Raw genomic sequence first — 12,410 nt, 5'->3', positions numbered from 1 at the left:
GGAGATTAGGGGGAAAAAGGAGAGCTCGCAGAGAGGAGCTGCTCTAAGTCAGGATTTGGAGAGAGGAGAACAAATACAAGAAGTTTTTAATGTCAAAGGCATGCTGAGAGGAACCTGAGGCATGGTATAAAACCAGTTCGTTCCAGATATGCTCACCCCTCTCTCTGCAAGCACTTAAACCTGGAATAACCTCTACACTAAGCTTTACCCAGCATTCCTGCTCCATCACATTCCTCCTTTATCCCCTTCTCTCAGCAGACCTTTGTACTCTGACATCCACTTTGTTATTGTACAGTTATCTGATGCAAGTGTTTCTTGAATTGGCAAACTGAGTGCAGACATCCCTAACTATTTTAAAAATAAAGACATTGGCTGGTGAATTGTCAGAACAAGATTTTGCACGACAGACTCGCTGTACTCGCTCTTGTATACCATCATGCTACAATTTCTAGAGTTTACAAACTGCAGTCTAACTTACACTCCAAATGCAAATATCACGGCACTGCTAACACACGTTCTATCATGGAACAGGGAGTGAGGTGTCACCACGGACTGTGAAAATCAAGAAGCAAGTTCCCAAAGTAGGTGAGTGACACAGAGAGCAGGGCAAGTCCTGCACTGTATCAGGCAGGGCACAATGAAAGCTAGGCCCCACCTGTGAATGGTGCCATCCCCGTCCTTCACTTTCAGGTCAGCACTGGCTGTCCTTGTGCAGAGCTGACTGAGCACCACTCCAGGAAGCACTATTGGAAGCACATGGATCACAGAGCCTGCCATCAGGTGCAGCTGAGAGCCCTGTGCAGGTAGCACCGCCAGGCCTGCCTGCCACACCACCTCCAGTGCCGCACTGCAAGGACTGAAGATCCCAGTGGCTCTGAGGTGGATGCCCTTGTGTGAGCAAGGCTGGGATGGAGCCAGGGCCTCCTGCCAACGTAACCCTTAGCCCTAGGGAGCACTGTGCTACTGGAGCTTTTCGTAAGGCGCTGCCAGAACACTTGAAGATGGTTGGAGCCTTCACCACAAAGAGACAACTTGTTATTAGCATCAGCAGTCGTGCTGTGTTTCCTGTAAGTGATGAGGAGGATCGGGCAGAGTGCTAGCAACCTATGGATATGCTGAAAAAAACACAGGCAGGCTTGGAGACGGTCTGGCAAAAGTAACTTCAGGAGTTAAATGTTGGATCATTTCCTCTTCAAAGGGAAAGCTGTTTGTGGAGCCAGGCCTGACTCTACAGGCCGGTAACTAGGAATACATTTAATGATGTCTGCTGTTTGCTAGCATTACAAGTCCCCAGCACACACAGCCATCATTAACAAGTGTGAACAGAACAGAAGCTGTTAGTCTTTGCAATTAAACAGCTGGCAGGGCTGACGTAAGAACTCTAAAGCTATCACGTAGCCTCCAGTTATTACCTTTGAGTGACATATTTAGGTCTGTTTTACAGCCACAGAGAAAAGTCTGGGCAGTGCCACCCCCTCTTTCAGCATGTCTGTCCATGTTGGAGCGCACACACCACGGAGAGGCAAAACACAGAGGCTCCCTCCTCAGCTTTGCTCCTGGAAGGCAGTGGCTGTCCCCTCAAAGCAGGCATTTCCTTGTGCATGAGCAAAGCCCCTTCTGCTGTAACACCTCAGCATTTTTTCTGGAAGTGTGGCAGATCCCTGAGTGCTATTCTTGCCCCAGGAACTAAGCTAAGCCAGTTTTTCTGTTGTTTTGTTTCTAATAAGTATCAGATTAGTAGGGCTATTTTAGAGAAAGTCTGGTGTAGTCCAGCAAAAAAAAATTATGTGTTGAAGAAAGACTTCTGTGTGTATTTAACGTGTGTTGGCAGCCTGTATGCATACTCCTGCCTCAGCGATGTCCTGATGCTAGGGAGGGGGAAAGCAGCTCAGGACAGCTGCAGCTGCTCATAGCAAAATGGGAATGTGGCTCTAGTGACCCCCAGCAGCACTTAGCTCCGGATCGTGGCCTTTGGAGAGACACAATTGCTATATAGTGTTTGGATATACCGATTTCATCTAATTTCATTGCTTAAAGCCCTCTGCAATGACATCAGAAGTTTCAGATCTGAGGACTGTAAAAACTAAACACATAGGGTATCAAAAACTGCTGCAATTCTGCTCCAGTTCTGCCCTGAACACTCTCATATACAAGGTATGCAAGCACACAAGACCAGAAACTCAGATCCTGTAAAGATTCATGTCCATCAGGGAAAACATTAATTCTTGTCCTCAACAGCAAGGAGCTGACTACAATGCTCCTCAAATAAATCATAATTGCTGCTTCTGAACCACAGCTGTCAGAAATTGGTTGCAGAAATATGCAAGGCACAAAAGTAGGAATGAAGGATCCAGAAGAATAAAAAGGGAAAGGGTATTTGTTAACTGGTTTCTATTTGCTTTAGTGCCAGCTGGGAGAGCAACACACATTGAGATAGAAAAGTGATAACAAGTCTCCTCTCCCAGATTACGCTGGAATGCTCATTATGCTGGAAGATCATTAATTCTGCTTTCCGCCTGGAAATTATTAGGAGAGAGAAGAGAAGAGAAAAAGAGATTATAAGCTTTTATAAGCTTTTGCTGCATTGTTTTTTTTTTTTTTTTCTGCCGGAATTTGTCATCCTATACAGCACAAGAAGTTTTAATGAATACAGATAGATAATCACAGAATCATAGAATCACAAGGTTGGAAACATCCCATAAGATCATCCAGTCCAACCATCTTCTCATCACCACTGCTCCCACAAGCACTAAACCAGATCTCGCAGCTCCTCATCCAGACTCTTCTTAAACACTGCCAGGGATGGCGACTCTACCACCTCCCTGGGCAGCCATTCCAGTGCCTGGCCACTCTCTGAGAGAAAAAGTTCTTCCTCATGTCCAACCTAAACCTCCTCTGGTACAACTTGCGGCCATTTCCTCAGGTTCTGTTTGTTGCCAGGGAGAAGAGGCCAAACCCCTCCTCACCACAACCTCCCTTCAGGAAGTTGTAGAGTGCAGTGAGGTCTGCCCTGAGCCTCCTCTTCTCCAGACTGAACAATGCCAGCTCCCTCAGCTGCTCCTCATAAGACCTGTGCTCCAGACCCCTCACCAGTTTCGTTGCCCTTCTCTCCAGGGCCTCAATGTCTTTTTTGTAGTGAGGGGCCCAAAACTGAACACGAGGTGCGGCCTCACCAGAGCTGAGTACAGGGGATGATCACCTCCCTGCTCCTGCTGGCCACACTGTTTCTAATGCAGGCCAGGATGCCGTTGGCCCTCTTGGCCACCTGGGCACACTGTCGGCTCACGTTCAGCCAAGCATCAACCAGCACCCCAGGTCCCTTTCCTCTTCACACTCATCCAGCCACTTGTCCCCAAGCCCACAGCGCTGCACGGGGTTGTTGTGGCCAAAGTGCCATGAAGGAGGTCGTTTGTATTTGACAAAGTTGAAACGCTTTGTTCTGACCTGCATGAACATTTCTTTGGTATTTTAAAACTATATTTATCTATTTATTTTCAGCAGATCTCCTTACAGTTTACGTATCTTACTTGTTACACTTGGGTGTGCCTGGGTGAGCTCTGGGTTACTCCAGAAGGATAAATTCTCAGTGAGAGATGAGAGTTTAGCGCAAGAAAAATGCTGTAGAGCCTCATCAGCAATAGTTGCATGTTTCTTGGCAAGACAAGATAGGACTGTTAGAACATTTGCTGTCTTTGGTAAAATGGGAGATTATTTTTGTTTACGCCATTTCCTGAACATTTTTCTATATGCATTACTTTGTTAAATCAGGAATATGTACATTAGACTAATCAGCTTAATTGCATCCTGTCAACAAGCACTGGTAAAAAACACGAGCATATGTAACATATTGCAATACTCTCATTTTAAAACACAAGGCAACAATGTTATACATCTTAGATAAAATCATAAAGTCCTGAACTGCTGATTCCAGTGGGTCCCTGCATTTCCTCAGGAACAAGACTTCACATACCAAATTCCAAGCTTATCAAACGTAGAGTCAGAAGAGATAAGGAAAATAGAGGGAGTCTCACTACTGTTTTCCAAACATTTATTGCTTTGCTTTCAGGGCTAAAAGAAGGCAAATACTCCACCTCTGTGCTGAATTGCAACAGCATTTTTTTCCCAAAGCCCATAGCTGTAAGGAGCCCCTTCCACAGCGGCAGGGCAGAACAGACTCTTGGCTGCCTATCAGAAATGTCCGAGCAAACACACCTAAGACCATTTGCAAAGGCCAACTATTTGATAAATAGCATTTTTCCTCATTATCTCTGGCATCACTTGAGAGCTCAGCAGGCAGGCTTTTACATGCTTAATTCGTCAACTCCTCCGCTTCAGCCTACAGGTACCATATTTCATGCTGCCTTACACTGTGCCTACCCCGTGCATAGTATTCCGTACTGCAAAGTCAGAACCACAGTGCATTTAGAACACAGACTTTCTCTTGCCACATTTTACCAACTTATGCTGCAGAAGAAAAGGATAGAGTCTTTACCTAGAGCAACCACCAAGTAAACTCCACCAAGGACAATCAAAAAACAAAAATCTCTTTTCGTGAAGATCTACATCTGAAAGAGCATCAGTCAGACTTCTCCAGAAAATTGCTTCCCCAGCCTCTTTTCCCATCCCAAACCCTTTTTATTACTTTTTGACTGATTTTTCTTGGCTCCTACACTGACTCATGCTGATCTTCCTAGGTGGGCTCTGTACAACCTTCCCAGTTCTTTTATTCCTCTTGTCTTCCTGCCAACAAATTATTCGAGTTTTATGAAAGGCTTCTTTTTTATTCCATAACCATTTTCTCTTGATCCAAAATGAACTTAAGCTCAGCAGTTGCTTTATTTTTTTTAAATGCAAGGTTTGTACTGCCAAATGCCTTAAAAGTGTATTTTAGCCTTCTCTGTTTATTTGAAAGCTGCTCCTTCTGAGAGGTTTGAGAACAATGTGGTTACCATAGTTTCCTTATCCATGACCAATAAAATGCAATTTGGAATACAATGCAACAAGGACAAGACTGCTCAGCAGACTTGACAAAACAACTGGACATTGGTGTCTACACTCTAGATCACTCCTAGTGTTAGTATTGGAAATAGTCAGGATTAATCTATACCCAGATTCTGGTCCAGCAATCAAACTGAAGGCTGATGCTTTTCTGATTCCCAGCTATTGGAGATAGTTCAGTTCCAGCACTTAAGATTTCTCTTCATGTAAAATCCGTACCTCACAGATTTAGTATTTCACCTCTAAGAGATTTTATGTCACTGCACTCTTTTGTTCCAGGAAGTAATTGCATAGGGAAGCACTGCACTAATGCTCAGCAGAGGTAAGTGATGGATTCATTACCCCTAGAAATCTGTTGACAAAGTAAATAATGTACTGCCTGTTCTTACAGCTTTGTTGGCCCCTGAACAGGCAAGCTTCTAGGAAATGTGCCAGAGATAAAATAGTCTCTTCAAGTCAACCAGCCAACAAACCCACACATACTTCAAAGAGGATACAAATGATACCTGCTTTGGACACATTCACATGCTTTCCTTATTAGGAGTTATATGATGGGATTTTACTCAAATAAAATGAACTAATAAAAAAGGACCAAATGTCCTCAATAACAGAACGATGAAGAGAAAAACACAACATATATGATGGTTATAGAGATCTACTGCCAAGTTAAATAATTTTTCTGATTTTAAAGAGCTGTGAAGATTTCCTTTAAAAATAAAGTGCAAATAAAAGGAAAGAAGTAAAATATTTTGCATTCTCCTTTAAAAAAAAAAAAAAAGTCTAGAGGATGCTCATGTTTCATGAGCCACAATGAAGAGAGTTGCCAAGTCAAGAACCTGAATGGCAGGAAAGCCAAATTCTCTCATGACAACCTCAGCGCATGGTATGGGATTGTCTTCTGTGGTGCATGGGCCTCTCTCAAGAGCATATCAGGTTAATGGGAGAGAACGCAACTCAACAAACGCAATACACAGGTAAGCTGCATTTCCTTTAAGTGTAACACATTGTGTGCAGGAAATTAAGAAAAATTAAAGAATTACTGAAGTTAAACTTCCTCTGTTTAGGGCAAAACCAGTCAAAACTGCTGAGGTTAGAGCAAAAGCTCTGGCCATGGTTTGACAATCGCTGCATGTAAACAACACGGGAAGAAAATACAGCAAGTCTGTTCCTTACCCCAACATTCCAGGGCTGTAGTCATGAATTCTGAGCACAAGCAGCAGGAAAACTGCTCAAAGAACATTTGCTGTTGTTTTGAAGAAAAAATCTGTTATCCTCACTATGCAGTTCATAGTGAACTGGTAGCTTTTAGAGACCTCAGGCCATGACCACTATGTACAAGCTCTGAGCTCCAGTCAACATCATCTCAGTTATAGCTCAGCCACAAGAAAATGTAACAAATATCTTATCCCTGCCTTCTCATTTAGTGAAGGTCATGTGAAGGTACTAATGTATGGGGAAAAGAAGAATGTCTGTATATGTATGGGTGTAAGAAACATTCTTCACTCTTCCAATGGAAAAGCTTATTAATTCACCCCACTGAAAAAAGCACTCTGTGTTAACAGGATACCAGTTCTAATGCATTAGACAATACCATTATACTTTTGCAGAAAAAAAAATTCCTAAATCCTATTATTATGTTGCTCATTGTCCTCCATTCCTAGGGAGAGTGCCTTCAAAGAAAGCTCAGACCCCACCATTAACCAGCTGAAAGCGACATTTGAAGACTCATCCTCTCTGCCAGGACCAGTATTGTCCTGGATCCATCTTGCAGTTCAAGCCAAGGACTGACATCTTTCCTCCCCCTGCCCACCAGAAGCTGCCAGCACAGTACCTCGTTGATGGCGAGCTGCTCTCCGCCTCCCCCAGGGTGGCCATAGCGGTGGTTGGAGCTGCGGAAGTCCTCATACAGATCCTCCTCGCTTCCCACATCATCTGTCAGAGCTGTCTTGTCCAGGGCCCCATCAGCAATCACTGCAACAGCAAAAAGAACTCACTGGTTATACACCACAAAGTCCTCAGAAGTGCTGCACCAATAATATGAGCTTGGTAGGGGTAAGGGATAACAGCATAGAGAAGAGACAAGGAAACTAGACATGCCCATGACAAAGAACACAAATGTGATTTTACAGAAAAAATAGCAAGGTAAAAAGCTTGTGTCTCCCAGTTCAGGCCAAGGAAACTCTAAGCCTTTGGAAAACATTCACCTTCCTCTTTGTCCACCCATTCAGTTCGAGAACCCCCTTTGTTGAGCACTTGAGCACTTTGAGCACTTTGTTGAACCCCCTTGAGCACTTGCTATAGAAGTGTCCTCGAGCATCACCAGCACAGAAGGGCTGTTCTGCTTGAAGTAACATGGAATAAGCTGCAGGAAGCTGAGGCTCAGCAGTCTGCAGAGAACACCTGCGCTGAAGTCTCAAGACACAAGCATGACACTGAAAAAATGATATCCACACTTGTTGCATAGACAATTCCTCTCTTTCACAGGCAGGAACCTTTTTCTAAGGTCTCCTCAAGATCTTAGAAAAAGAAAGAAATACAAAAGAGAGCAAATACACTTCAGAGCAAGTTGATGACTCATCCCATACCTGCCTAGGCAAGAGTTCTCAAAATCTGTGAAAAATGCTAATGATTAAAGAAAACATTTGAAGTCATATTCTTCTGGAATAGCAACTGCTAGAAAAATGGTTTCCATGACAAAGAGGTGGGCTTCACAGAAAATTTCCATGCATGAAATAAGCAGCTAACAGAAAGACACACATGATGCAGAGGACAGCAGCTGATGTAATTAATAATTTGAGTTTAACAGGCTTAACATGGCTTCTCTACAGGGACTGAGTGAAGTGAAAATGCAGACACTGCCATCATTACTCCTGTCAAAGTTATATATCATGTCATACTTAAAACTTTTGCAGAACAAGTGAAATAAAAGCATTTATCTTGATCTTGTACAGCTTGGAGAGGGAAAGCATTGGTTGGACTGGTTTTTGAGCTCTCACTTCATTCCATTTGTAGCAAGACCTACAAACATCATCCTTGCCAATGCTTTCATTACATGTGAAGTTGTTCATTATACATTAAGGCTGCATCAAAAATATGCCTAATAAGAGTGAGGTGTAAATTTACTGCAGCATTGGTCAGTTCAGTGCAGTTACTTAACTTCTACATGATGAGTTTATGAGCTGCTCTTGAACTAAATATTTATTGAATTCAAAATATAAACAATCAAATACAGCACAGCAAAGATACTCATCACCTAAACCTGGAAACTCATCCAAGACTAATGGACGCTCAGGACAGAGAGGTGAACAAGAGCTTATAATGAAAGCAGAGCTTTCTAGGTCAAATAGAAAAGAAGCAAGAATAATACAAAAGTCTTTGAAGACAAGTTGGGAAGAAAATATTGCAGAGAAAGAGGAAGAACAGAGAAAGTATGAACTGCTTCTCCTTCACTCAGAATAATCATCTACCTTAATCTAGGAAAACATTTTAGCTTCTCTCAAGTTAGAAAATGATGTCCTTAACCCCTTGTTCTCAACAAGGAACTTAATGCTACCTAGCTTGTGGCTTTCATCAGATACCATTCTTTTAAATTCTTGCTGAGCCATGATCTGACAGCTCATAACACAGTTCTAGTCTCTATGCCTTGATTTGACCTGCCTCTCAGAAAAGAGTCAAGTTCCTTTTTCCAATCCTCTTAAAAAAAAATAAAAGTTCACATGGACATACTCTACCAAAAAATGAAGCCCATAACCACTCAGAAGTTCTCAGTCCTTTAAGACAGAATGGTATAAGATAGTCATTAGTTGTTTTCCCAAAAACACTATGTTCCAGGGAAGAACTGAAAAAAGGCCAGAATTTGCTCTGAAGCAGCTTACATGGGAGAAGAGATTACAAACAAATAAATAAAACAACAGTCTGAAACGGTGACCCATTGCACTAAAAATCCATCAGGGAAGTGGGAGAATGAAGGCTTTAAATGTAGGTAATGACTCAACATGCACAGTATAAACTAGGTCAAGTAGAAAAGAAGCAAGAACCGTACAAAAATCTTTGAAGACAAATTAGCCGAAATGGCTAAAACAGTCTATCAGCTTCTCAGCTGCACAGCACTAGTAGGACAGACAAGTATTTTACTGTGCAGGAGTTGGTCTGGGTGCCCCACTTCCCCTCCCCACCAAATGCTCATCTCCATGTCACACTGCAATCCACTGATGCGGCCGCAGCTGGCTTCTGTGTCCTCCCGAAGCCACGGATCTGACCTGGCACTGGCAATCAGACAGCAGAGAGCAACACTTTGTTAAAAATAACACTGAGCTCCAAGTTACATCCAATTAGCTCAAGCAGATTTCTCCACATTTCATATGGCTGTCATGCTAGATTCTGTTAAATATGGCAACAAATCCCATACAGAGGAACGTAGGGAGGGGGTGTCACAAACAGTAGTACAACATTCTTCTCTGCAAGCATTACAACTCTGTATTCTGCTGTTGTTAATCCAAGAGCAAGCTCAGAATTCATGGTACAGGAGCACAAAAGCTGATGGATAACGCTTCCAATACCAACTGACAAGAGTGTGCACAAACCCTTTTTTTGTATTTGAATAGAGAGTAAGGTGTCTACACAAGGAATAACCTCAAGGACACAGAGCAGTGAGAGCATCCTGGAGAAGAGCGTGGGTAAATAAAGCTTGATCAAAATGGAGGAATGAGGTACACGGTTCATTCTCACACTGCTCTACATGCCCTGCAGCCTGGGGCTTCCCACAAAAGGACACTGCTCACAGGGGGATGAGCTCCTCCTGCATGGCCCTGCCAGCCCAGCCTGCTGGCTGCACCCTGCCTGTAGGGTCACTGCTGCCCCTGGGCCACGGGGAATGGCATGCTTGCTGCTCGCAGGGACCTGCCTGCATGTAGGGTGCTTGCTTGTTCCTGGGGGTCATCAGCTGACTTGAGCCTGGAGAATAAGTGAGCCTAACAGAGAGGTGGGGAGAAAGAGAGGAGTGGGGCCTTGTGATGTTCATCTTACAGATGGGCAGCCAGAAGATGAATGGGCTGAAGGGCTGAATGGCACTGAGTGATGAGGAACAGCAAACATATTCCAGAGACCCAACAAGAAATGAATTTGTTCACCACGTCATAGCTCCTCTCCAAAAGCAAGGACCTGCTTTACACATTCTAAGTGCAAAGAAGTAGTGAACACAAGACATAAATAGCTAGAAAACCCAAACCCAAAAACCTAGCACCATCAAAACAGATTCCCACCCTCCCTGGAGAAACAGGATGTATCTCCAGCACAGCTTCCCCAGAGCAGCTGGGCCCCAGGCACAGCCCACCTCATAGCAGAGAGCTCCGTGCCTCCAGAGCTACGGCTCAGCAGGACTGAACCCTATGGCTGCCTGCTGGCGGGGAGCTCCTGCCATGGTCTGGCTCAGAGCCCTCAGCAGTAACCCAGAACTGATGGAGAACAGGTCACAGGCAGCTTCCCCAAAGCCAGCCAGCCCGCAGCTTTTGGGGTGAGGACAGGGCAGGAAAAAAGGGATGGCTGCAGCCAGCTTTGGAAGCCAACAGCATCCACAGTTTATTAAAAGTACATATTAATGACAAAAGGAACAAAAACAGTGTACTGGAAGTATCTCTCTTCAAGTATGCTCTTCCAGCATCACATCCACACATTTGTCTCTACGTGGCATTTACATTTAAAATAATTCGCTGGAATAACAGTAGGAGCCTGATTTACATTCACAGAGCAAATTAATTCAGAGCTAACAACATCATTCCCACCGCCTCACTGAGCAGAGAAGGCTGCAGTTATGTGCACCCGCAGGGAGCTGCAGCTGGAGGAGGGGAGCTCAGGAGATACAACACACCAAGCAGACAGAAGGGGTGTGTGAGGTGGGAAACAAACCTGGGAGCCCCTGCACAGGTGAAGACAGCCCTCCACCTTCCTCTCTTTGCCACAGCTGCCACTGCTGTGCTGCAGCACCCACCCACCCCACTCTGAATGGCGTGCATCATTTATCAGCTGCTTGATCTACACAGGTCCCTGTGCAGCTGCCACAGTGAAATCCATCAGTGATGTCATCCCACTTCTGCCCCAGCAGTGCCATTCTGCGGCTCTTTGCTGTGCTGAGGGATCCTCTCACGTTGTTGTGCTTATGGCTGTGGGCTGGTTTAACAGGAAGAGGGAAGGACAAGGGGCGATTTAGCAAAAAGCGGACAATGACCCATTAGTATGAACTTCATAATGGGAAAGAAACCAACAAAAAGCAACACCACAAACCATGCACATGTGCCTGCAAAGCCAAGCCTTACATAGCTAAGACCTTTGTGATTACATTTATGAACAGGTAATGGAAATGAATCTGCAGGGGGGAAAGAAAAGTAAAAATAGAACATAAGGAAGAGAGGCAGAAAATATTTAAGGGGAGAAAGCAAGCTTCATCTTCCCGTAATAAAGAAAAATTAATAAAGGAAAGTGTTCAGCATATCAAAACGAAATCAGCAGTTTGGTGCAATGCCTCTAATGGAATTCCTGTTGTGAATAAAACCAGTTCCCAATTAGACAAAGCAATGAACGAGTCCACAATTGAAACCAAAAGGAGACAGCTCTTCAACTCTGCAGGTCACCTATGGTAACTCTCACCACCAATAATGTGCTAGGTCACCCACCCAGGTTTCAAAAAGTTTTCAAATCCCACTTAGGAACTAAATGACTTGCAGTGAGGCTTAAGGAAGAGCTCTCGGCTCTCTTGGTCAGCAGAGATAATTATGGGAAGAGGGATGGCTCTACAGCTCTGCTTCCCATGGTACCCCTCGCTCCGTGCCCACCATGCTGTGTGCAGCACTCCTCACTCACTGAGCTACATTACAGGTGGGAGCAATGGGGGGAGCAGTGTAGTGGTGAAATTGTGAAAATGATGGGAAAAACAGAAAATAGCATAAAACTATGGTCCTGACACAAAGCCTGCTCCTTTGTTGGAAAGCACCTCTGCTGAACAAACAACTAATTCACTGGCTGTGCTCCAGTCACAGCTACTGATGTGGAAAGAAGCAGGCATGTCCTCCTACTCTATTTGTTGTTTATTTGCTCAGGTCTGATTACTCATCCATCCAGTCCTGTTTGCACTTATTTTTTTCAGACGGATGTCTTTGGAAATGCTATTTACTTTACACCTGGACAGTGCTGAATGTGGTGGGGACCAACTCCAGTTTAGTCCCTTAAACCTTAGCACAATCTCAGCATGAAATCAACTGTAGCCATCAAAACTCGCAGTCAAATCCATTCTAGAACCCAGGCACATTCTTCACTGTATCCTCAGTAGGATGTACTGGTTGGGAAGTCTGGTAGGTGATTTACTGTTCACGCTGTTGTCCTCAAATATATTTGAAGCTGCATAGTATAGTACAGTCAAC

General features: G+C 44.1%; 1 protein-coding gene across 1 annotated transcript in view; it reads right to left on the bottom strand.

Annotated features, from left to right (window-relative positions):
* ARHGEF4 (Rho guanine nucleotide exchange factor 4) overlaps window positions 1–12,410 on the bottom strand; it is a 199,267-nt gene that overhangs the window by 41,004 nt on the left and 145,853 nt on the right. The window contains exon 7 of the mRNA XM_085233195.1: window positions 6,830–6,969. Coding sequence (XP_085089321.1) covers window positions 6,830–6,969 — 140 coding nt within the window. The remainder of the gene's footprint in view (window positions 1–6,829; window positions 6,970–12,410) is intronic.

Source organism: Meleagris gallopavo, chromosome 11 (genome assembly GCF_905368555.1).
Source record: "Meleagris gallopavo chromosome 11, MGAL_WU_HG_1.1, whole genome shotgun sequence".
NCBI lineage: Eukaryota > Metazoa > Chordata > Aves > Galliformes > Phasianidae > Meleagris > Meleagris gallopavo.
Note: the sequence above shows the minus strand (reverse complement) of the source record. Positions and strands in the feature narration are given on the sequence as shown.